General features: G+C 47.9%; 1 protein-coding gene and 1 pseudogene across 1 annotated transcript; both read left to right on the forward strand.

Moving 5' to 3' along the window:
- Window positions 1-6,690: 6,690 nt before the first annotated feature.
- On the forward strand, window positions 6,691-16,943 carry LOC136537397 (uncharacterized; annotated as a pseudogene).
- A 2,125-nt stretch (window positions 16,944-19,068) lies between these two features.
- On the forward strand, window positions 19,069-20,645 carry LOC136540528 (ethylene-responsive transcription factor RAP2-12-like). The gene is made up of 3 exons (XM_066532531.1): window positions 19,069-19,498; window positions 19,595-19,960; window positions 20,033-20,645. Exons 1-3 carry the CDS (start codon window positions 19,201-19,203, stop codon window positions 20,293-20,295), a joined length of 927 nt encoding a protein of 308 aa, XP_066388628.1. The 5' UTR covers window positions 19,069-19,200; the 3' UTR covers window positions 20,296-20,645.
- Window positions 20,646-26,973: the final 6,328 nt, after the last annotated feature.

The following is a 26,973-nucleotide window of genomic DNA, read 5'->3' on the forward strand; positions in this document are numbered from 1 at the left end:
GTGGATGATCTTGTAGGAGAGGTGTATTTCTTCTATTGACCACTTGAGGAGGAGGTTGTGGAGCATCAACATCTTGTGCTTGTACCACCATTTGCTCATGGGAGATATGAGTATCTTCATTTTCTACTCTCCCAACTTTTTCACCATCTTGTGGTACATTTGATGAAGAAGGTTGGTTAATGACTTGTACATCATCTTCATCATCTTTTGGCTTGATGTCTCCCACCGGAATGTTCTTCATAGCCTCCCTCAATGGTTCATCACCTACATCATCAAGATTCTCATGTGCTCCTTGGGAGCCGTTAGATTCATCAAATTCTACATCATATGTTTCTTCAACCAAGCCGGTGGCATGATTAAATACTCTATATGCTTTGGACTTCAATGAGTAACCAACAAGAAAACCTATATCACAACGCCTTTGAAACTTCCCTAGGTGTTGCCGCTTCTTGTAGATGTAGCACTTGCAACCAAACACCCTAAAGAAGGAGACGTCCGGCTTCTTCCCATTGAGCAACTCATATGGTGTCTTGACAAGGAACTTTTGAAGAAATAGGCGGTTGGATGCATAACATGCGGTGTTGATTGCTTCCGCCCATAGAGCTTCGGGGGTGTTGTACTCATCTAGCATTGTCCTTGCAAGAGTGATCAAAGTCCGGTTCTTCCTCTCAACTACACCATTTTGTTGAGGAGTATAGGTTGCGGAGACTTCATGTTTGATTCCAACTTCATCACAATAAGCTTCTATATTTGTGTTGTCAAACTCTTTGCCATTGTCACTTCTTATCTTCTTTAGCTTCACTTCAAATTCATTTTGAGCTCTCTTGGCAAACTTCTTGAAACATGATGCAACTTCGGATTTGTCATGAAGGAAGAACACCCATGTATATCTTGAATAGTCATCCACAATCACAAGACAATAGAGATTTCCTCCCAAACTCTTGTATGTTGTTGGTCCAAATAAATCCATGTGTAGGAGTTCTAGCACTCTTGTGGTTGACATGAAAGCTTTGGTTGGATGAGTGTTTGCAACTTGCTTGCCGGCTTGACATGCACTACAGAGCTTGTCCTTCTCAAACTTCACATCCTTCAATCCTCTTACCAAATCATTCTTCATAAGCTTCTTGAGTGAGCTCATCCCAACATGAGCAAGTCTTCTATGCCATAACCACCCAAGTGTTGTTTTGGTGAATAGGCAAGTTTTCAAGTTTGCATCTTCGGAGGTGAAGTCAACTAGATATAAGTTGTTGTATCTAAATCCATTGAATATCACTTGATTGTCATCTACTTTGGATACAACAACCTCCTTTTCGGTGAATAAGCATTGAAATCCAAGATCACACAATTGCCCAACGGATAGCAAGTTGAAGCTCAATGAAGCAACATAGAGTACATTGGAAATGGAATGATCATTTGATATTGCCACTTTGCCCAATCCTTTAACCTTGCCCTTTGAATTATCTCCAAATGTTATTTTCTCTTGTCCATCTACCTTTTCATCTAGTGAGGTGAACATACGAGGATCACCGGTCATATGTTGAGTGCAACCACTATCAATAACCCAATGACTTCCACCGGTCTTGTAGTTCACCTACACACAAGAGATTCAAGCTTTAGGGATCCAAGCTTGTTGAGGGCCCTTCACCTTCTCAACAAGTGACTTAGCCACCCAAATTTTCTTAGGCCTACTCTTGTTGGGGGGACCTAAGAACATGACTTTCATCTTTCCACTCGAATCTTTTCTAAGCATGTAGTGAGCATTGAAGGCAAAGGGTCTAGCATGCTTGGGCAAGGGTTGTGGTGGTGGAGTTTGACACTCATGAGCAAAGTGGCCTTCTTGTCCACACTCAAAACATCTCTTTGGCTTTGGCTTTGGCTTTGATTGTTGGTGTTGAGCTTGAGCCTTCTTCTTCTCTACACTTGCCATATATCCAATGCCACTTCTATCCATCTTCATGACGGTATTCATGAGTAGCTCACTTTGGAGATGCTTGCCTCTAGCAAACTTGCTCAATCCCACCTTGAGATGCTCTTTCTCCATCTTGAGCTTCTTATTCTCTTCCTTGAGAATATCATTGTTCTTCTCCTCCTTGAGTTTCTTGATTTCTTCTTTTAGCTTCTCATTCTCAAGGATCACCTCTTTGTCATGATCAAGAGTTTCTAGCACAATGGTGTTGTGACTTTTCATCTCTTCAAGATCTTTCATGAGCTTCTCATTTTCACTCTTGAGCTTGACAAACTCATCATAGTCATTGCACTCAACCACTTGCTTGCCCTTGCTACTAGATCCATGCTCAATGCTTTCATCAATTAAATCATCACATGAGGTAGCTATATCAATCTTAACAACATGGTTAGTAGCATCATGTGGCTCATTTGGTAAGAATTCTTGTGCAATAATAAGAGTATCATAATTGATCTTTAGAGTTGTATATTCATCTTTTAGCTTATTGTGACTAGTGATAAGCTCATTGTGCACCCACTCAAGTTTATCATTTTTATCTTTAAGCTCTTTCTTAGAAGATTTGAGCTCCTTAAGTTTGGATGATATGGAATCATTTGTTTCTTTGAGCTCATCATTAGTCTTTTCTAATGTATCACACTTAGCTAAGAGTGAATCATTTTTAGCATCAAGTTTTTCATTTGTAGCTCTACTCTTTCTAATGATCTTTGTATATTTTCTTAGTATTTTGACAAGATCATCATATGTAGGTGAGTCATCATCATCGCTATCACTATCATCATCACTAGCATGTTCATCATCACTACTATCATCACTCTTAGTTACCTTGCGTTCACCTTTGGCCATAAGGCATAGGTGTGTAGAGGATGATGGCGATGGTGGTGGTGAAGATGCAAGATCAATAGCAATGGCGGCCACCTTTTCATCGTCACTCTCATCATCGGATGATCCACTTGATGAATCAATGTCCGTGAGCCAATCACCGACAATGTAGGCCTTGCCACTCTTCTTCTTCTTGTAGAAGTCCCTCTTTTTGCCATCTCTCTTCTTGTATGGCTTGTTCTTCTTCTTTTCATCTTCATCACTTGAATCATCTTTCTTGCCCTTGTTCTTGAACTTGTCTTTCTTGGGCTTTGTGCATTGATGAGCTAGATGGCCAAGTTCGCCACAATTGTAGCAATCCATCTCGGAGATTGGCTTTCTTCTTGAACTTGTGAAGAACTTCTTCTTCTTGCCATCAAACTTGATGCCACTCTTATTTAGCCTTTTTAGCATCTTGGTGGTCTTCTTCACCATGAGGGCAAGACTTTCTTCATCATCTTCATCACTTGAGCTCTCATACTCAAGTTTTGCTTTGCCCTTGTCTTGGCTAGCTTTGAATGCTAAGTCCTTCTCTTTCTTCTTTGTAGAGGATGAGCCGTCTTGTGGTGTGATGTGCATGTACATCTCATGAGCATTGATCTTTCCCAAGATTTGTGTCGGTGTAGCGGTGGAAAGATCACCTTGATGTAGCACGGTCACAATGTGCCCATATTTGTCAATGGGGAGGACACTCAAGATTCTTCTCACAACATCGGATGGTGACATTTGAGTAAGTCCAAGCCCATTGACTTCCTCTACAAGAACATTTAGTCGAGAATACATCTCATTAGCACTTTCTTTGGGAAACATCTCAAAAGAATTTAGCTTTTTAATCACAAGATGATAGCGTTCCTCACGCTCACTCTTGGTTCCCTCATGGAGCGCACAAACGTCCGACCATAGTGCATGGGCGTCTTTGTGGTTCCTTACACGATTGAACACCTCTTTGCAAAGGCCTCTAAAAATGGTGTTGCGAGCCTTTGCATTCCATTTTTCATAATTTACTTCATCGCCTTGAAGTTGGGCGGCATTCCTAGGTGCGGGGAACCCTTGGGAGGCGGCTCTAAGAATTCCAACATCTAGAGCTTCTAAGTATGCCTCCATGCGGATTTTCCAATATGGAAAATCATCTCCCTCAAAGATAGGAGGAGGACCATCCCCGTGAGACATCTTGCTCTAAGCGATTAAGCTTAAAAACGTGAGCACGAGGCTCTGATACCAATTGAAAGGATCAAGATGCCCAAGAGGGGGGGGGGTGAATTGGGCTAATTCGAAATTCTCTTGCAATAAACAAATCCTACGGATAGCCCAATTAACCCCTTGTGCCTAGAAAAGTGTTTCTATCAAACTAATGCACAACGAACTCACCACCTATGTTCCAACCTTACTCAAGCAAGCAATTCTATGGATGTAAAACAAGTATTGAATTGCTTAAAGTAAATACTCAAAGTAAGTGCTCAAAGTAAATAGGGAGAGAAAGGAACGCGGCGATGTTTTGCCGAGGTATCGAAGAGTCGCCACTCTCCACTAGTCCTCGTTGGAGCACCCGCGCAAGGGTGTAGCTCCCCCTTGATCCGCGCAAGGATCAAGTGCTCTTTACGGGTTGATTCTTCGACACTCCGTCGCGGCGAATCACCCAAAGCCGCTCACAACTTTGAGTTGGGTCACCCACAAGCTCCGCCGGGTGAACACCAAACTCCCAATCACCACCAAGCCGTCTAGGTGATGGCGATCACCAAGAGTAACAAGCACGAACTCTCACTTGACCACGCGAAGACTAATGAGACGATGGATGCACACTTGGCTACTCTTGATTTGCTAGTGAGGCTACTCTCTTGGATTCTCAAATCACAAACACCTCACTAGGAACTTGCTCTTCTTGGCACTCACAAACGTGTTTCTCAGCTGTTGGAATGAGCAAAAGTTACTCCACTCACGAGTGGAGCTTCTATTTATAAGGCAGCCTGAAAAACTATCCGTTATGAGCTTCTGCGGGGTGACCGAACGCTCCGGTCGTGATGACCGGACGCTCCGGTCAGTTCTACCCGCGAACCAGTAATTAAAGAGTCGACCGGACGCTGGCAGGGTCCGGTCAGCACTGACCGGACGCGTCCGGTCGCATAAAACCCTTACTGGAACCTTACTGGACTCGACCGGACGCTGAACCCTCAGGGTCCGGTCGCACTGACCGGACGCGTCCGGTCACACTTTTCCAAGTCTGGACCCTTACTGGAGTCGACCGGACGCTAGCTCTCAGCGTCCGGTCACACGACCCTCCAGCGTCCGGTCACAACAGACTTAACCACCTCAGTCAAACAAACTGACCGGACCCTGCGGCCAGCGTCCGGTCGCACCGGAGCCAGCGTCCGGTCAGTGTTTGACCCTCCATTCACTTTCAACTCTCGATCATATGTGAATGAAGTTTGCTCCAAAGGATCTTAGGCATTCATAGGAGCTACCTAGAGCTAGTTTTAACAAGTGTGCACCACACCTAACTCACTAGACTCAACTAGGTCAAGCTACCCGTTCATACCCCCCTTCATAGTACGGCCAAAGGAAAAACAAAGTCCTAAACTACTCTAAGTGTCTCTCCAACTCCAATCGACACTTAGAACTAGTTATCCTTAACCTTGTCGTCCATCCTCTGAAAACCGAAACGATTTCCATCGTAGGGGCATGACAACCTCGATTGCCCAATCGATCTCCATTACCATGACCTAACTTAATTGCCTCTGCAAAACACACGTTAGTCATAGTAATCTTGTATTGACATTAATCACCGAAATCCAACTAGGGGCCTAGATGCTTTCAACTACGATGATGACAACATGGGACCTCAACCATGCGACAATGACAGTAAGTCCTCCAGAGTCCGACAGCTTTTCCCTAGAGGATGCTCCTCCGAACGTGTTGTCAAGGTGCGCACGTGTTTGCCCCTAACCTATCCCTAGGCGGTGATGCCGGACATGGAGTAGCTAGATTGAGGGCATTCCTAGACTCGCTAACCATAAAGGTCCATGCACGGCCGAGACCTCCTCCAACAAGCTGCCAAGGACTAGGAATGTCGTTGTTCCTGCTCACCGGCCACCTAGGGATGATCCGGAAACATCTTGACCACCCTAATGATCTCCTACTCGGTGAGTCCGGACCCATTGGTTGAGCTATGTAGGTTTCCATCTGTGGCTAGGGGCTGCCACTTCTAGGAGGAGGACCCAATGATCTAGGAGTCCCTCTTCTCCTAGAGGGGCGACACTTCCAGCCCCTGCTACTCACTAGACGATGACAGGGATGTGCCCAGGCCCCAAGTGTATGAGCCAGTCTCGGCACTTTGGATCACGGGCAACATTCTTTAGGACCAACACACAACCTAGCAGAAGATCTATTTTGGGCCTAGAGTTTAGCTGATAGAGCTCTGAGAGTAGCTAGGCTGGATGGCTCGCCAGGAGAGGCATCTTGGCCTAGAAGCCCAGCAGGCAAACTTGACTAGATTATTAGACGATAGCCAGGTCGAAGACATCTTGGCCTAGGACACCAAGATGGACATGGATCCTGCCTCTGCCCTAGCGGGTGTTGGTGGAGGGTCATCGGTGGGGGACAACCTCTACTCCTTGGCCCTTGAGGGAGGGGCAGTGGACGACTACAACACCTAAAGCAATCCCCTATGGAGGAGATGTAGGACGACCGCAACCTCTATGCTGACCACTTGGATGGGGCAGACTCTGGGCGCAACTTCTATTGCTCTGTCTTCAAGCGTGTCCCTACCCTGGTGCTTCCACGCCCGACGTCTACAACCCCCAGGACAAGACTCAGCCATTGCGGCAAACTACGAAAGAGCATGGCTGCCACCCCACTCAAGACTATGACTCATGGCCCGCCCCTCGTTGGTGTGGGTGGCTGAACACGTGCAGCACAAGCTCATGTGCAAGCTTGACTTTGTCAATGGCAAGTCTCGGCATCGGATGCGGCAGTGAACGTCTACATTGACATGTACAAGGACAACCTCCTAGAGCAGGCGGTCAAGGCTCTGAGGGCCACCACATGCCTGGGAAACAAGAAGCTTGCCAAGACTCTGGCTACAATCACGTAGTGCTCTGATGTGGCAGACATGGAGGTCCCTTGAAGACTTAGAGGCAGTCAGCGATGATGTGTTTGAGTGGTCTATGAACCATGTATCATAGCTTAGTGCCAACACCAACCGGTCTTCTACGAATCAAGTTAGGATTGCATGTGTCTGTGACTTATGTTAGAATAATCTACTGCTTCCTTGTGTGAACACACAGCAAGAGAAGACGGCGCCGAAAAGGCCCCTTGCTGTGGTACTATAGCCACTGTCAGAGGCAGGCGCTGAACGGCTCACCTGCCGCACTATAGACATATGCAAGGACAGGCATAGAAGTCAGTCCTACTATGTTATCTAGTTAGTGTTACAGCATATGCGCTGTACTAGGACTAGATGGATAGAGTTATATAGATAGACTTCCACGGTAACTCAGTAAAGAGAGTTCAGATTTACCATCTCTCATACAGGGCTTCGACCAACGTTGGTGTCTTGTACTATGTGTGTATGTTCTGTTCTTCCTCTTCTTCAACCTCGAGCTATAGTGTGTGGGGACAGACAACGCTTGTTCATGGTCGGCTTAGCTAGTGGGTGCTCGGCAACACTAGCGGATGCTCGGCAAGACTGGTGAGTGGTTCACTCACCTAAGCCAGTGATCCTATGGGCCAATAAGTGGTATCAGAGCCGTACAAGCGCCGTCATTAGACTAACCGCTGGCGATGATGGACGGCTTAGAAATGGGCGACAGCAGTGGCACTGTTGTGGCTACCCAACCATGATCGAAGGTCGTTGTTGGCATGGTGTGGGAGGTCAATGGCACCAATTGGCCGACGCTGACTCACACCAACTATGAAGAGTGATTGGTGACCATAAAGGTCAAGCTCAAAGCCAGATGGCTCTAGAATGTTGTTGATAAGGGCACCGACAATGAGGAAGATGACATTTCAGCGTTGGAGGCTATTCTCGCTGCTGTACCGATGGAGTACAAGGAGCTGTTGGGGGCGAAGAGCTCGGCTAAGGAGGCGTGGGAGGCTATTGTGGTGATGCGCATCGGTTTCGACCGCGCAAAGAAGGCGATAGCCCAGCTTCTGAAGTAGGAGTACGCCAACCTCAAGTTTAAAGATGATGAAATGGTGGAGGACTTCTCCCTCTGTCTATAGATGCTCATCAGTAAGCTAAAGAGCCATGGCATCACCATCGATGAAGAGGAGGTGGTCTCCAAGTACCTCCACTCCATGCCGGTAAAGTACATCCAGATCGCTCTCTCCATAGAGATGATGCTAGACTTGTTCACCCTCACCATTGAGGATGTGATAGGCCATCTACAGATGGTGGATGAGTGCCTAGAGCAGGCGACATCAACAAAGGACAGCGGTAAACTGCTGCTGACGGAAGAGGAGTTGGCTGCTTAGAGGAACTTTGGGAAGGTAGCCTCCTCCAGCCATGGTGACGATGGCAAGTACCACGGCAAGGCTTCTTTGGAGAAGAAGAAGCAGATCAACCCCAACACCTATTAGCGCTGTGGGAACATGGACCATTGGGCACGGGAGTGCCCGAATCACAAGCAGGAGAAGAAGGCTGAGGCTCATCTGGCGTAAGTTGATGACGATTATGAGGCCACTATCCTGATGGTGATGTTCTATGCACTGCACAACGTCGAGGCCAAGGAGAGGGAAGAGGCAAAGATGGTGGAAGGACCTGGGAAGGCCCTGAAGGTTGTCAACCTCGACGAACCATGCACCCAAGTCCACCTCGGATGTGTGGGCGCCGACTAGGAGCAACAGTGGTATATGAACTCTGGTGCCAACAACCACATGACGGGCTCCAAGGCATCCTTCTCCAAGCTTGATGACGATGTTATCGGTATGGTGAAGTTTGATGATGGCTCAAGGGTGGCTATCCAAGGGCGCGACACCATCATCTTTAGGTGTCAGAATGGAGAGCACCATGCACTAACAGATGTATATTATATCCCACAGCTACATTCCAGCATCATTAGCATTGGTCAGCTAGATGAGCGAGGTACTGATCAAGGACAGAGTCCTTAGGATTAGGGACTAGGAGCAATGACTTCTCGCCAAGGTGAAGAGGTCCTTGAACTAATTGTACCTGCTCGACCTGAAGGTAGAGCAGCTGGTGTGCCTAGCAGCAAGGCACACTGAGGAACCATGGATGTGGCATGCCTAGTTCAGACATCTCAGCTTCGACACGCTTGGTCAGCTGAAGAAGATGGTTTGAGGGCTACCCCACATCAAGCATGGAGGTGAGGTGTGTGACAGTTGCTTGGCCAGGAAGTAGAGGAGGCTACCATTCCCAAAGGCAGCCAAGTATCGCTCAAAGGACGCTCTCGAGCTCATCTATGGTGACCTCTGTGGGCCAATCATGCCAGCTACAAATGGTGGTCAACAGTACTTCCTCTTGCTCATGGATGATTGCAGTCGCTACATGTGGCTGCAACTCTTGATGAGCAAAGACGAAGTGACGGCGGTGATCAAGAAGTTCAAGATGTGCGCGGAGGTCGAGAGCGGCAAGAAGCTCCGTGTGTTGAGGACTAATCAGCGAATTCACTTTGGTGGAGTTTGTTGCGTACTGCACGGATTAGGGTATGGTGCGACACCATATCGCGCCGTACTCGTCACAACAGAATGGCGTGGTGGAGCGACAAAACCAGACGATGGTCAGCATGGCCTAATCCATGATGAAGGCCAAAGGCATGCCGGCAAGGTTCTAGGGGGAGGCGGTGACCATGGCGGTGTTCATCCTCAACCGTGCTCTAACTAAGGCCCTGACGGGCAAGACGTCGTCTAAAGCTTGGTATGGACGCAAGTTGAGCATGTCCTTCCTCTAGACATTTAGCTGCATTGGTCACGTCAGGAAGACGAAGCCAGACCTCACCAAGCTAGAGGATAGGAGCACACCCATAGTGTTCCTAGGCTACGTAGAGGGTACCAAGGCGTATCGGCTCTACGACCCACGCGGAGACAAGGTGCTTGTCTTATGCGACGTCGTGTTCGACGAGAAGGTGGCTTAGGACTCGAGCAGTCCAAGCACGGGGGAAGCTAGCGGCTTCACCAGCACCTTCATCGTTGAGCACTTGGTCTTCCACGGTGGTGGAGACACTAGGGAAGAGGTGTCGAGCACTCTGGAAGGGGTGCCGAGCACTCCAGCGGCAAAGCTAAGCACTCCTAGGGTAGTACCGAGCACTCTAGGAGGAGTGCCGAGCACTCCTAGAGGGATGTCAAGGATGCCAGGAGTGGTGCCAGGAGGTTCTGTAGTGGTGACGACCACTCCAGGACGGGTGATGAGCACTCCTGTGGCGGAGCCAAAAGGTCATGCAGTGGTGCCGACCACTCCAAGACTGAGGCTGAGAACTCCTACAGTGGCGCCGAGCAGTGCAAGAGTAGTGACAAGCTGTCCAGAAGTAGTGCCGAGCACTGCAACTAGGATGCTGAGCATTCCAGGTGTTGTGTCAAGCACTCCGTCAGAACAGGGAACTCCATCGACGCTGATCGAGTTCGCCTCACCTCCAAGTGACATCACTGAGTTCGTGGATGCCTTCCACGAAGGTGAGGAGGTGCGGTTCCGCAGGCTAGACGACATTGTCGGTGGCACAGAACCCTCAGCACTGGCTGGTCGGCTGCTCAATGATCAAGAGTTGCCACTTGTTAGCGTAGAGGAACCACCTACGTTCGTGCTACCCGAGCAGGACGAAAACTAGCGACGCTAGAGGAGATGAAGGTGATCGAGGAAAATGAGACATGGCAGCTCATCGATCCACCTCCAGGATGCTGTCCGATCAGCCTGAAGTGGGTGTACAAGGTCAAGCAGGACGAGCTCGGTGCCATCGTCAAGCACAAGGCATGCCTCATCACCTGAGGCTTTGTTCAGCGCGAGGGCATAGTCTTTGAGGAGGTCTTTGCGCCAGTAGCACGCATGGAGTCGGTCTGTTTGCTACTAGCCTTGGTAGCAGCAAAGGACTGGCGCGTCCATCACTTAGACATTAAATTGGCCTTCCTCAATGGTGAGCTGGCGGAGACGGTCTTTGTCAGGCAACCTCCAGGTTTTGCCATCAAGAGAGAGGAGCACAGGGTGCTCCGACTGCGCAAGGCGCTCTACGGGCTGCGGCAGGCCCCACGAGCATGGAACGCCAAGCTTGATGCCACGCTGGATGAGCTTGGGTTTCAATGGTGCGCAACCGAGCACGCACTCTACACATGGCGATGGGGGAAGGAGGAGCTCATCATCGGCATGTATGTAGACGACTTGATCGTCACCGGCGCACGCACAGAGGACATCAACAGCTTCAAGCGCGAGATGGCGGCTCGTTTCGAATGAGCGATCTCGGCGCACTCTCCTACTACCTCGGCATTGAGGTGAGACAGGAGAAGGAGGAACTCACGCTCGGTTAGAGCGTTTATGCCTCAGCTGTTGGAGCGGAGCGGAATGGCTGAGTGCAAGCCATGCGTGACTCCGATGGAGGAGCGGCTAAAGCTGACGAAGGCCAGCACCGCGACGAAGGTGGATGCAACACTCTACCAGAGCATCGTCGGCGGTCTGCACTACCTAGTCCACACGAGGCTGGACATTGCGTTCGTCGTGGGCTATGTCAGTCATTTCATGGAGGATCCCAGAGAGGATCACTGGGCTACGGTGAAGCGGCTACTGCACTACGTCAAGGGGACGGTGGATCAAGGGATCATTTTTTCCAAGACCGACGGGAATAGGCTGCAGCTCACTGTGTTCAGCGATGCAGATATGGTGGGGGACATCGATAGACGACGGAGCACCTCTGACGTGCACGTCTTTCATGGTTGTCACTGAAACATAAGGTGGTGGCGCTATCTACGTGCGAGGCAGAGTATGTAGCGACGGCCACAGCGGCGTGCCAAGTTGTGTGGTTGCGCAGGCTACTGGGCGAGCTGACCGGCGTGGAAGCTCACCCACCAGCACTGATGGTGGACAACCGGCTCGCCATCGCCCTCGCAAAGAATCCGGTTCTGTACGACCGGAGCAAACACATCGACGTGAAGTTCCACTTCCTCAGGAACCTTGTCGATGAAGAGCAAATCGTCATCGAGTTCGTCGAAATTGATCGGCAACTCGCGGACGTCCTCACCAAACCGCTCGGATGTCTTCGACTCACGGAGCTGAAGGAGATGATCAACATGAGAGGGTACAAAGGATATCAGTAGGATTAGGGGAAGATTGTTAGAATGATCTACTACTTCTTTGTGTGAACACACAGCAAGGAAAGGCGACGCCGAAAAGGCCCCCTGCTGTGGTACTATAGCCGTTGTCAGAGGCAGGCGTCGAACAGCTCACCTGCCGCACTGTAGCCACATGCAGGGACAGGCGCAGAAGTCAGTCCTGCTGTGTTATCTAGTTACTGTTACAACATGTGCGCTGTACTAGGACTAGATGGATAGAGTTGTATAAATAGACTACCACGGCAACTCAGTAAAGAGAGTTCAGATTTGCCATCTCCCATACAGGGCTTCGGCCAACGCTGGTGTCTTGTACTGTGTGTGTATGTTCTGTTCTCCCTCTTCTGCAACCTCGAGCCATAGTGTGTGGGGACGGACAACGCTTGTTCATAGTCGGCTTAGCTAGTGGGTGCTCGACAACACTAGCAGGTACTCGGCAAGACCGGTGAGTGATTCACTCATCTGAGCCGGTGATCCTGTGGATCAACAACTTATTCCTGGGAGCTGTGGACAGTTTGCTGGCTGGGAGACAATGGTGGAACTATAGGGCTATCTCCCCTAGTTGAACCTATTATGATGGTTGTGTTGTTGTGTTCTTTTGGTTTTAGAAACAAAGTTTGGGTTGCTGGCCAATTCTTATATCTATTATTTCATTGCCTGCGATTGGTGTCACTGACAGTTTAAATGGATAGTGAGCCTAAGCTCCTGAACTAGAATGTGAGGGGATTGAACAGTGCATCAAGAAGGGAAGCAGTGAAGATGATAATCCAACAAGCTAAACCAAAAATTGTATGTCTGCAAGAAACAAAGTTGTATAGCATATCTGATCACCTAGCAGCCGAATTTTTGGGCTACATCTGCTGAGGGTATGAATACTTAGAGGTAGATGACACCAGAGGTGGGATATTAGTGGCCAGGGACTAAGACTGGATGTCAGGAGAGCTGCCGGTCAAAAGGAGGTTCTGAATTTCAATGAAAATGACCATCAAGCTAAGTAACATCTCCTTCTGGATCACTGTAGTATATGGGCCAACTGAGAACAGCGAGAAATCCCAACTTCTATTCGAATTAATAAGTTGCCAGCCAAGTGAAACGACCCCATGGTTATGTCTAGATGACTTTAACCTCATCTGTGAAGCTAAGGACAAGAATAATAACAACATCAACAGGAGACAAATGAGAGATTTCAGGCGGGCACTTGATGCAAGTGAGCTGCTAGAAATAAAGCTTATTAACCGCAGATTTACCTGGAGCAACAGTCAAAGCAATCCAATGCTGGTTCACCTAGACCGTGTCTTCTGCAAGAGCTCTTGGGACAAAGCCTTCCCACAGCTAAGCCTGACAGCCCTCTCCAGCTCACTCTGTGATCATTACCCATTATTCCTTTTCAATCACCTGCTTTCGCCTAAGAAAGCAGCCTTCCGCTTCGAGCGGTTCTAGATGCGAGCACCAAACTTTTGTGAGATTGCTGAATCAGCATGGAGACAACCAGCTAGAGGCGACTCGGAGATGATGAGATTGCATAACCACCTCGGTAGTACGGCGCAGGCTCTCAAACAATGGAGCAAATCCTTGTTCAGCAATGCTAAACTGCAATTTCAAGTTGCCAAAGAGATCATCCAGTGTCTGGAAACGGCCCAAGAAACACGCGTGCTGGACGCTGTGGAGTCCCAACTACTCAGAGATCTAAAGCACCAGGTGTTGGGGTGGGCAGCCATAGAAAGGTCACCAAGAAGACAAAGTTCAAGGCTTATCCACCTGAAGGAAGGTGACGCTTGTACAAAATTTTTCCATGAGAAGGCAAAAGGGAGGAGGAAAACAAACATGATTGCTTACCTGAAGACTGATGATAACAATGTGGTATGGAAACATGAGGAAAAAGAAAATACCGTGTTCCAATACTTCAGCAGAGCCCTTGGTACTAGAGTGGACAGAGGTTGTACCTTTGATTAGGACCGGCTCAACCTATCCAAGAGAGATGATCCATCTATGGACGCTCAGTTTTCACAGGCTGAGCTCACCAATGTCGTTAAGGAGCTACCGGCAGAGAAGGCACCGGGCCCAGACGGATTTACGGGATCCTTCTGCAAACACTGCTGGCCTTTCATAAAAAAACGACATCATTGCTACGATGCAATGCTTCTATGATCTTCGAGCAGGTCCGCTTGAGAAGCTAAATAGGGCATCCATTGTTCTAATACCGAAATCGGGAGTGGCTGAAAATTTGAGAGACTACCAGCCCATTAGTTTGATACACTCATCTAGGAAGCTAATTACCAAGACAATGGCTATCTGCCTCTCCAAGCACATTGACTGCTTGATCTCCAATGCTCAAGGTGCCTTCATAAAGGGACGTTGTATACAGGATAACTTCATGTACGTGAGAAACTTGGCAGTGGACCTACCATAGGACAAAGACACCGATGCTCCTATTCAAGCCGGATATCTCAAAGGCATTTGACACCGTATCTTGGGAGTATATCGTTGAGCTTCGGGAACACAGAGGTTTTAGCCCAAGGTGGAGAGATTGGTTGGCACTGCTATTCAAAACATCTCATTCTGCAGTCCTGCTAAATGGAGTTCCTAGGAAAAAGATCAACCATGCCAGAGGCCTAAGACAAGGTGACCCCTTATCGCCATATATTTTCATCATGTCCATTGATATACTCCAAAGGGTTTTGGAGCTTGCAACTATGGATGGCGCCCTTTCCCCGCTGCGAGGTACAAATGCGAAACTGAGGCTGTCCCTATACACCGATGATGCGGCCATCTTTTTGAATCCCATACAGAGCGAGGTCCGAACTCTATTCACAATTCTAGAGAATTTTGGAGCTGAAACTTAACTTACAAAAGCGCACGGTGGAGCCAATTAGATGTTTGGAGCTCAACTTGGCACAAATCCTTGGCAACTTTATGGGACAGCAGGTAGGCTTCCCAATAACCCACCTAGGACTACCACTAACATTAGGACGCCTAAAAGTTGTGCACGTCCAGCAGGTCCTGGACAACACAAGAAATAAGCTAGCAGGATGGCAAGGAAAACTCTTGAACCCAGTTGGAAGGAGGGAATTAGTAAGATTTGTGATGACTGATATCCCCATATACCTCCTAACATCGCTAAAAACACCCAAGCAGTTGCTAGAGGATCTGGACAAAGCATGCCGACGCTTCCTTTGGGCAGGCGATAAGGAAATCTCTGGAGGAAAGTGCAAAGTAGCACAGCCGTTTGTGGCCAAACCTATACACTTCGGTGGTATAGGCATCCTAGAACTGGAAAGGTTCAGCAAAGCTTTGCGCCTGCGGTGACTTTGGTCTGCTTGGAGCAACCCGGACCAGTCATGGATTGGATTGAAGCTACCTGTAGACTCGGCGGATTTGGCACTGTTCTCAACAGCCACAAAGGTTACAGTGCGAAATGGTAAAAGGCTTCATTCTAGAACTCTAGTTGGCTTAATGGCAGATCACCAGCTAGCTTGTTCCCAAGCCTTCACAAACACAGCAGGCGAAAAAAACAGGACAATAAGAGACGCCATCGAAACATTGGCATGGATCAGCAGAGACATAGCATACAGCTTGAACAACGAGTTGATCAATGATTTCAAAAACCTCTGGAACGCAATTCAATCAACGCAACTTAACCTGGAGGACACTATAGAGGATGAAATAACATGGATACTAGAAAGCTTAGGACAATACTCAGCTAGCTCAGCTTATGACATTCAGTTCGCCGATCAGATTGCCTCGAATTTTTCCAAACTGATTTGGGAAACCTGGGCACCGCGATGGTGCAAATTCTTTTTGTGGTTGCTACTACAAAACAAGATCTGGACAGCAGCGCGCTTACAACTTCGAGATTGGAAAAATAACTACTTCTATGCACTATGCAAAAGGAGACTGAAACGGCTTCATGGAATGCCCCTACTCAAAGGAAGTCTGGTGCCTCGTTGCAATTTGGTCTGGCAACCCAAATTTACATCCTTCGCAATGGAATGATGAACAAAGACATGGGGGAATGGTGTCGTGGGGTCGGAACCGCGGCAAGCATTGTTGTTCGAGTCGGTGTCAGAGTACGTGTCTCCGATGGCTCGGGTGGACTCAAGAACACAAGAATCATAGAGAGGACGCAACGGTTTATCCTGGTTTGAGCCAATCGGTGCCCTACGTCCAGCAGCTAATGATCCTTATACTCAAAAGCACCAAAAATTGGAGGGTTAAAATAGGGTTGTAGAGAGATTTGGTAGGAGGTAGCTCGGTGTTAATCCTAAGGTTGTCTCACCGCCGGTGGACTCTTCCCCTCGTCGGAGAGGAGGAAGACGACGGGATGCGGTGGAGGAGCTCTCGGTGCCCGTCTCTGGGTTGCCTTGCCCTCGATGTTGAGCAGAGGCCAAGGAATGAAATGGAGTGGAATGATCTGTCTTCTGATGATCGTCCACCCTAGGTCCAACCTTATCCCTTATATAATGACATATGTCGGGTACATGGCGGTTTAGGGGAACTGGTCTATGGTCTACATGCGCCGAAGTCCTAGGAGGGCCTTGTAGCAACGCGTTGTGGACCATGGCGGTGTCGTGGAGCCAAAGAAGCCTTGGGCATCGTCCGGCTGCTCTGTTCTAACACTCTGCGTGTCAGGCTGTGTAAGCTTGGACTGGCCTCCCCCAAGTGGACATTCTGGAGTCTTCTTAGCGGTAAAAGAGGTAGGCTTGAGGGGCTGACGCGCGGGCCGGTGGTCTCCGAGCCCCTGGAGGCCGCTAGGAAGCTTTGTCTTCTTATGTCATGCCCCGTGCGTGACCTTGTTGGGAAAGTGGCCAGCAATGCCGTGCCCAATGGGCAGCGTTGGGGAGCCCCCGAGCCTTGGTAGCTCGGGGCGTGTATTCTTGTGCCCGAGCCTTGGCCGGCGTCCTTGGCGAGGCAGGAGCCAAAGGTCGGGCCGAAGTGTTGTCGTAGACCGGGAGCCTCAGGGCTCGGGCAAGCCTCCGAGCCCCAAGCGGAGGTCGTGTTGGAGTCAGGCTCGGCTGGGCTTCTTCTCGAAGGGTGCGCGTAAGCGTACCCGATGGGTATAGCCCCCGGGCGATCCTGGAGGGGTCGGTTGGGGGGTCTTCATCGTTCGGAAACCATTGGACCCGAGGCTTAACATACCCATATGTTAGGATCTCGTCAAATGGTTCTACCGACTGACCAATGCAGGTACCAAAAGGGCGCATACACTAGCATTTCTGACAGTCTGGTGCATTTGGAAGCAATGAAATGCGGTGTTTAGGGAATCAAGACTATCGGTGTAGGCAATATTCACCGAGATCAAGGATGCATGCTCCTTCTAGATTGCTGCAAGGGGAAGGTTCTAGCATTTCATGGTAGCTCAGTAGTTAGTGAGTAGTCAGCTTTGTTTCTCAACCTACGTAGTGCCACCGTGATAGGTTGCGCCCCTCGCTAAAGATGGCAATGGGCGTGGTGCCCGCGGATACTACCTTCTTACGCCCGCGCCCGTCAGCTAAATCTCTCGCCCGTGTCCGCGCCCGCGACCCGCCATGGGCAACAAACCACGCCCACGCCCTCCATCCGCGGGCATGAAATGCCCGCGGGCATGCCCGTGTGCCCGCCAGGTTGAGTATATACATAAACTATAGTGCATTACAAGAGATACGAAGATACATATTCACAACAAATCGTGTATATATACATATATTTGTTTGTAGGTCCCACATGTCAGACCTGTGGAGCGGGTCTGGCGGATAAGCGGGCGAGGATAGCAAATTTCTTTGCCCGCGAAGAACTATCCTCTGGGTTCAGGATGGTGCTCGCGCCCGTGCCCGCGGGCAAAAAGTGGTGCCCGTATCCTTGCCCATCGGGTTCCATGCCCGCGGGCATGCGGGCATTTTGTGCCCGTTGCCATCTTTACCCCTCGCGCATGTAATTGACGTTATTAATGCTTCTCCCTTCTTATTAATATAATGCCGGACGACCGGATCTTTCAAAAAAAAAACTTCTCTTTAGTAAATTTCTTGCTGAGGTGTTGTTGATTATGATCATGGTTGCTATTTGTATCATTTGCTCCAGTTAGATAGTTTATAATAAAGTTGCATACATTAGTTCTTTGTTACATACTTGCATACGATGGGGATTGATGTTCTAATGAGCTCATCCTTGCAAATATATTGCTTATTGTAAAGTTCGTACCACACTTTAATTGAACTATTGTTAAGCGGCAATTTTGTTATATACACATAGTTGTTTGATGAAACACATGTACAGTGATTATGCTGCTAGTTTTGCCCATAGAGTCATATGGCATCTATGGGCACGTGATCTGTTCATCGTTGAACAACTCACGACATGTTCACGTTCACCCTCGCCACGTTGATCTGGACCATGACCGTTGAGATAGGGGGAAAATAGTGGGAATAATCCTCACAATCACAAAGCAACTCTGGGTATTTGCCGTGAATTTATGACACGCGCCTATGTACAATCATCCAACATTGTCAAAAACACTTTATACATAGGTGGTGTATCGTTACGATCTTATACATACGATGTAGAAAACCTTCGTGCCTGATTTGGAAGTAAGGGGAAGACACATCCAGGGATGGAAAACTCTTCATAAATAACTAAATGGGTTATTCAAATAATATCTTTATGGAATTCTCACCCTGAAAAATGTTATGGATTTTAAGGGGATTTGAGGTTCCAAGAGGGGCCTCATAGTTGCATCACCTAACTATGCAAGTATCTAGGAGTAGAAAATCCATAGGATTAAGGATTCTCAGACCTTCTATGACAACCCATGGGCTGGTATGGCATCTATCAAGGATCAACTTCATATAGTAGCAATTGCTTCCCCTTACGGTGGCTGCTGCATCATCGTCCGAGCATTCGACTCGGAGCCCATAGACTGTGTGCGCCCACAATATTTCTGAGAAACCGGTGCGGGCTGCGCGGTGCGACGACGAACACGAGCCCACGGCCTTGGCCGGCCTACCTCACCTGGTTCCTCTATTTTTACAGTTCACACGCGTGCGACTCCCCGCCTCCCCTGTCCCTCTCCCGCTGTACTGCAGACCGGCAAACTTCGGCCAAGACGTCGAAGACGAAGAGCACGGGGAAACGATCGAGACGACATGTGCGGGGGAGCGATCCTTGCCGAACTCTTCCCCGCGCGGGTGCACCGGCCGCTAACCGCCGCCACGCTCTGGGCGGCGGCACTGAGCGGGACCACCACCGGCGGCAAGCGGAAGGCCGATGCTGCTGCCGTGACCGACGACGACGACTTCGAGGAGTTCGAGGCCGAGTTCCAGCTTTTCGACGACGCCGAGTTCCAGCTTCTGGACGACCAGGAGCCGTCTCCCGCAGCCGCAGCTTCGCTTGAGGCCGGCGGCTGCAGCTGCAAGCCGAAGGCTGCCGTTGCTCCTCTTGCTGGTACGATCAGTCAGACCACCAGTACACTCCAACATGGAGCGCGCGCTTTCCTGGCTATTTTCCAACCGAGCATCACACGCGCTCGCGGTTTTTCAGGTGCCTCCGCTTCCACGGATCCGACGACCCGACGCTACAAGAAGTACAGGGGCGTCCGGTCCCGCCGGTCAGGCAGGTGGGCTGCGGAGATCAGGGACCCGCGGCTGGGGCGTCGCGCCTGGCTCGGCACGTACCGCACCGCCGAGGAGGCCGCCCTGGCGTACGACCGCGAGGCCCGCCGGATCCGCGGGAAGAACGCGCGGCTCAACTTCCCGCTCATCCCGCAAGAGGGTCCCAGCCGTCACGCGCGCACGCCGGTGGCCATCGACCTCAACTTGCCGCCCGTCTCCGACGATCTCGACGCCCCGGCTCCGGCTGGTGACGACGATGGCACGACGGATGCCGACGGAAATGCGGGCCATGCAGGTAATATCTCGTGACAGCTTCCATCCATGCTAGCTTACACATGAGCAAACATATTCATGCATGCCTTGGCAGAGATGGCCAGTGTGAGCACGCTCCTAGCGCGGGTCAAGGAACTGATCGCGCAGGGACGACCTCACGACGAGCGGCTGGCGACGATCGTGCCTGAGCTGATGATGCACGGGAGCAGGGGCGAGGCTACAGCGGCCGGGGCGTCGCGGTGTGCGGCGTTGATCTCCGAATTCAGCCGTCAGATGGAGGAGATTGCTGCCTTGCGGAGGGACCTTGAGACACGCGAGAGGCAGCTTGTTCAGCTGGTTTCTCGAGTGCTTCATTGATCACTCCCTCCGTGATGTCTCAGCTCCATCCTCGTGCTGAAATGCTGGTGTTTGAAGAATTATTATTTGATTCCAGTGTCGTCGATGGATTATATATAGCTGAATGATGATTGTGAAGTTTGAACAATGTGTTTGTGAGAGAAGAGCACTAGAACAGTCCCAGTTACCTACTCTTACAGTTACAGCTCTGTTTGCAGCTTATTTCTAGAGTTTTTTTTTTTTTTGGAAGCTGGCTCCTAGAGAATCTGTCGGCTAATGGCTAGAGAATCTGAGTGTTTGGCGATCTGATTTTCTATAAGAAGGTTGTCTGTTTTGAGTGTGAAAGGACCTGAATGCTCTTGGAGGCTCGAGCGGATAATGTCTTACTTGATTGCTGAATAAAGGCATATTGCATAATTGGACTACTTTTTTGCATTTAGTTTAATAGCTTGGCTCTATCATTTCCCTTTTTTTAGATTATAAAATCCAGAATGATTAGCTCTTCATGCAACATTCAAAAATGTACATCTTGCGGTCAATAATTCACTTTCCCAATAATAAAAAGATTATTTCAGTGTCAATAAAATCAATCATGGCTATCAACATCTTGCAATTGCATATATGCACAAAATACACAAGGGATCAAGTTACTACCAAATTGATGAAGAACCAAACATATTAAAGAAAATACTACAAAATTTATGCTTTTCCCACCAATCATCACCAGCAATAATACAATTATTACTTGTAGGATCACTCTAGGCCAAATGCATTTAAATCGAGTGTCTTCCATGTTAGATTGTTGTAGAGCAAAGTGCATGGCCGGTCCCTAAACTTGTTGGGGTGTGTCAAACCGGTCCATAAACTCTCAAAACAACTACTTAAGTCCATAATCTATGTTTTTGTGTCGTTTAGGCCCAATCCGCTGCTGACCTCGTGGACACTGTCATCTCGTATTGCAATTAGCCCCTCCCGTACGTCAAACAAATCAGCCCCCTCCCAAACTATTCTCCGTCCGTTCCTGTCTGTTCGTGCTCCTCAGCGGAGGGCGGCGAGGGCATCGAGGGGCTGCGGCTAGAGGATCGATGGTGAGTTGGGGTTGTCCGTGCTAGGAGCAGGAGACGTTGGAAGGAAGCAATCACACTGGAGCCGTCTTCCGTCGCAAGATCGAAGGATGGTGGCGACGTTGCAGCCGAAAGGGGCACCTCCCCCTGTGTACGGTGAGTTTGATCCGTGCCTCCTCTCATTGAATCGTTGGATTTGGTAGGCTAAGATGTTGCACATGAGGTAGAAAGACAAGACTTTGCCATGTCTGGTCGTCGATTTGGAACAAAAGTTTAGGGTTTCGTCATTTTTGTTCTTCACTGCAGGGCACCTTATTTGGTCTATTTCTTGTCCAATCTATAGGTGGTTGTAGAGACAAATTCACAATCGAGATTCACCGTGGTGGTTTTTTCGTTGGTTCGGGGCATCTTAAATCATACATCGATGAAAGGGTGTCTTGGTTTGATCGTGTAGAGACAGATACATTCTCTCCTTTGTGGTTTCCAGATTTTGCACAGCAGCTAGGCTACCAGAGCAATGAAGACTTGAAGGTACATTGGCTGCTACCAGGGAAGACATTAGCAGATGGTCTTCGTCTCATAGTTTCAGATACTGACACCAATGTAATGGCAACATGTGCAGAGGATGTCAAAAATCTGATAGTATATTTTGTTCATGAGGATATGTTCAGGGAAGTTGATTGGGATGATGTTGCAAATCTAGTGACTGAATTGCCAAAGGCCATCAGCCCAAGCAAAGTGCGGAATGTGGAGAAGAATCCTAAAGAAAAGTTGCCTATTTTCTACACAAATTTGGATAACATAAGGGTGGATCAAGCTGTTGACAGTGAAGATGATGTGTTGTGGGACAGTGATAATAAGATAGAAGAGGGAGATGCAGATATGTTTGATGACCTTGTAACTTCTCATGTACAAGTTAAAGAGCACAAGAAAGACAAAGGCAGCAAACTAAAGACACTGGAGATATCTAGACCTGTACAGGGAAGTGATGAAGAGGATACAGATGATGAAGGTTTAGACCTTCTAGAATCAGATGGGAAAGGTGATGTGAGACTTAGGTTTTCATCTTTCAGTGAGGAGGATATGCAAAATCTAGCCTTTCATGTTGGCTTAGTGTTTGCAGATGTCCAGAAGCTTAGAGATGCCATCACTGAGTATAGTGTTAGGAATAGAGTTGAAATTAAGATGCCAAGGAATGAGAAAGCAAGGTTAAAGGCTCATTGTGCTGAGGGTTGTCCATGAAACCTTTATGCTTCTTTGGACAGAAGGACCAACTCTTTTATGATTAAGACTTACTATGGGATACACAATTGCCAGAAGGAGTGTGTTCTTAGGAGATGTACTGTAAAATGGTTGGCTACAAAGTACATTCACTCATTTAGAGCAAATGACAAGATGAGCATTACTAGTTTTGGAAGGACAGTACAAAAGTACTGGAACCTTACACCATCAAGGAGCAAACTTGCTAGAGCTAGAAGATTGATCATAAAGGCTATTCATGGAGATGAGGTGTTACAGTTTAATTCCTTGTGGGATTATGGAAATGAACTAAGGAGGAGTAACCCTGGGAGTTCTTTCTACCTTAACCTTCAGGGTAGCCTCTTTAGTAGTTGCTACATGTCACTTGATGCTGGCAAGAAGGGTTTTCTTGCTGGGTGTAGGCCCATAATTTGTCTTGATGGGTGTCATGTTAAAACCAAGTTTGGTGGTCAACTTCTTACAGCCAGTTAGTATGGACCCTAATGACTGCATTTACCCTATTGCCTTTGCTGTTGTTGAGGTCGAGTCATTTGCTACATGGAAATGGTTTTTGGAAACCTTGAAGGCAGACCTGCAAATTGACAACATATTCCCATGGACAATAATGACAGATAAACAAAAGGTATTGCTAACATATGAACACTCTCATTTCTCATTAATTCTGATTTTGTTTGGGTTACTAACTAAAATATGTTAACTAATTTTGTAGGGTCTAATTCCAGCAGTGAACCAAGTGTTTCCTGATTCAGAACACAGGTTCTATGTCAGGCATTTATATGCTAACTTCAATGAGAACTATAAAGGAGAAATCTTGAAAAAAACAGTTGTGGGCATGTGCAAGGTCGTCTTCAGTTCAACAGTGGACCAGAAATATGGAGAAGATGAAAGCTTTGAATGAGGATGCCTACAAATGGCTAGAGAAGATGCATCCTAACACATGGGTAAGGGCTTACTTCTCTAAATTTCCCAAATGTGACATTTTACTGAACAACAATTGTGAGGTCTTCAATAGCTACATTCTAGAAGCTAGGGAATTGCCAATACTTAGCATGCTGGAAAGGATAAAGTGCCAACTCATGACAAGGCACTACAACAAGCAGCAAGAGTTAGGAAAATATGTGTTTTTGCTTCACCATCAGGACAGGGTGTCTTCCAAGTGCATATAAAGGATTACCAGCACATAGTAGACATCAATGCAAGGACATGTGATTGTAGAAGGTGGCAGTTGACAGGTGTCCCTTGTTGCCATGCTATCTCATGCTTGAAAAGTGAGAGGATCCAGCCTGAAAGTGTACTTGGTAACTGTTATTCTGTGGAAGCTTTCAAAAATGCATATGGATTCAACATATAGCCTTGCAAAGACAAATCTGAGTGGGAAAAGGTAAATGAACCTGAGGTAAAACCACCAGTGTATGAGAAGAAAGTGGGTCGGCCACCAAAATCTAGGAGGAAACAACCACAAAGAAGTTCAAGAAAAGAATGGACCAAGGCTATCTAGGCATGGTGTGGTCATTCATTGCAAGTATTGTTCATATACTAATCACAATTCTGGTGTCTGCAAGCTGAAGAAGATGGGTTTCGGTTCAGAGGATGCAAAAAAAAATTAGTGGCCACAACACATACTACATTAGCACAGGAAGCTGAACAACAAGCTGCACAGGCAACCAGAGACCAGTAGCCAACACCAGAAGAGCAGCCACAAGAAGATCTCCCTATCAACCAAGAGCTGAGACAAGAAGGACAGACTGAAACCATGACACAAGCTAGTCAGATGTTGGGGGAGGTAATTTACAGAAACTGGATGCATATTAACAATGTTTATGTTAGATTATGTGTTAACTAGTAATTTCATGCATGACTCTCAATCCACATCACTGTCTCAGCCTCAAGGTTCACTGCCAGATTGTGTCTTCATAAGCTCTAATCAGCCTGTACCAAGACCTACACCACTGACGACATGCACAAAGGCAGGCAAGGCCACTACAGCAAGGAAGAGGAAGGAAGCAGGACCAAGCACCAGTGAAGGCAAAAGAGCACCTGCAAAGAAGAGTAAGGAAGGAAAAGAAGCAGCAGCTAATCTGCCTTGATGGACAGGAAGAAGTGGCGGCAACTCTTTAGAAATTTTAGGAAGCAGTAGCTAAGAACTTTTAGCTAACAAGCTGGTTTAGATATTTTGCTTTCTTATGTGATGCCTGTTACACTTGCAAACATCTAAACAATTTCTGGATGATGCAATGATGTTACACCTTTTGTGACTGCTATGAAATGCAATATCTATCAATTACATGCATTTCGGCACTGAAATGCCAATTACATACTTTTGGCACTGAAATGCAATATCTGTAAATTACAATTGCTGCTAAAATGCAATATCCGTCAACTACAATTACTGCTAAAATGCAATATATCCGTCAATTACAATTATGGCTGAAATTTCAACAAGAGCACATTACAATTGATGCTAAAATTTCAATTGCTGCTGAAATGCAATATCCTTTTTACATCCTATAGAAAACAAATACATTCAACTACAGCAATGACATTTTCAGAGATGTGTCTAGCTCCTAATGCCGCACTCTGAACCTCCTTTGCCTCTAGCTGCTTGTAACAAGAGCTAAGTATATGCACTGGAATCATGTTCCTTGATTACTGAATAAGCTGCTATGGTGAACTGTCAGTACAAGCCTGGTGCCTCCATTCTAGAGCGACACTACATTCTGCAGGGACTGCAGCCTATCTTGGTAGGAACCCGTGCTGTGAGACCAAAACCTCGAACGCCATCATCTTATCGCCTCGAGCAAAGCCGTTGCGGTCGTAGGAGACCTCGGAGATGCCCAGTCGCGTGGTGGCCGGGGAGGGACTGACGGCAGCGGTGTGGTGGCCAAGAGGGGCGACGACAGCGTTGTTGTGGCCGGGGAGGGGGCGACTGCAGCGCCGTGGTGGGCGGGAAGGGGGCCACGACAGCGGCGTGCTGGCCAGTGAGGGGGCGACGACGGCGGCGGCAGCATGGTGGTCGGGGAGGGGGCGACTGCAGCGTCGTGGTGGGTAGGGAGAGAGCCATGGTAGTGGCGTGCTGGCCGGCGAGGGGGCGACAGCAGTGGTGTGATGGCCGGCGAGGGGAGCGACCGCAACGGCGTCGTGGCCAGCGAGGGAGCGACGCATCGGATTGAGCTCTCAATTGCATCGGATTGGGCGTGGTACCAATTTAAAACAAGGGAAATGGACATAGGGGGGCTAATTGCAATACGAGGTGACGGCGTCCACGGGGTTAGCAGCGGATTGGGCCTAAACGACCTAAGTAGTCGTTTTGAGAGTTTATGGACCGACTTGACCCACCCCGAACAAGTTTATGGGCCGACCATGCACTTTGTTCATTATTGTATCTCAAGGTGTTCTATCTATTTTTGAAATGCCAAGCAAGAATAGTCCTCTTTTGTGCGTGCACTGAATTTGGCCTACAGGTTAGTGAATCGAACTCTGTTAAGATACTCTTGGATCTAATATTACAAGCAGAAGTAGCTACTTCTTTCCGAACAATATCTATGAAAAATATTGTTATCCTGCGTTGCATCCCACACGCTGCTATGACATTTTCCATCTACAATTTTACACATGCATGTTCAATGCGGAGTACAAAGGTAAATAAAACACGTATTTTGTTCTTATTCATAACAATTGGGCCTGAACTATTTGGATTTTAGTATTTTCAATGTATATTTATTCTAAAAAATATGTTTGGATAACTTTTTGATTTTTTTTATATTTTTTATAAAGTCTAATTGAACTTCCTGAATTATCACGAGAGTCCGATTTACCTCCTCCGTGGATGAGTTGGCACCACGTACACGACGATTGATGTGGCATCAGTCAGTCAAAACCAATCAACCTATTCGGTTGGCTGGTTCGTATCGTTGCTGATTTGTGAAAAAGTACTACTGGCTGATTTGTGTGAGAGAAAAATATTGTTCCGGCTGAAAATTTACGATCGTTTACGGCAAGCCACAGCCAAACGAACAGGCTGAATATCAGAACCGCCTAGGGAGGTAAATCGTTGATGGAGTGTCAAAAAAAAGTTTAAGGCAAGGTGACCCATGTCACCCATACTATTTAACATAGTGGTTGATATATTGACCATACTAATTGCCAGAGCAAAGGAAGCAGGGCAGATAGAAGGGGTTATTCCCCATCTAATTCAGGATGGCTTATCCATTCTTCAGTATGCGAATGACACGGTGATCTTCATGAGCCATGATGTTAAAAAAGCTGTTAATATGAAACTACTGCTAAGTACTTTTGAGCAACTATCTGGCCTAAAGATAAATTTCCACAAAAGCGAAGTCTTTTGTTTTGGACAAGCTAAAGATCATGAAGAGTT

The sequence above is a fragment of the Miscanthus floridulus genome, chromosome 2 (assembly GCF_019320115.1).
Source record: "Miscanthus floridulus cultivar M001 chromosome 2, ASM1932011v1, whole genome shotgun sequence".
Lineage (NCBI taxonomy): Eukaryota > Viridiplantae > Streptophyta > Magnoliopsida > Poales > Poaceae > Miscanthus > Miscanthus floridulus.

What these genes read in the sequence shown, in the direction of transcription:
- LOC136540528 (XM_066532531.1), top strand. Translation starts at nt 19,201, where the DNA reads ATGTGCGGGGGAGCGATCCTTGCCGAACTCTTCCCCGCGCGGGTGCAC. An exon ending in TGCCGTTGCTCCTCTTGCTG is followed by an intron (nt 19,499 to 19,594) that starts GTACGATCAGTC and finishes GCGGTTTTTCAG; the next exon opens with GTGCCTCCGCTTCCACGGAT. An exon ending in CGGAAATGCGGGCCATGCAG is followed by an intron (nt 19,961 to 20,032) that starts GTAATATCTCGT and finishes ATGCCTTGGCAG; the next exon opens with AGATGGCCAGTGTGAGCACG.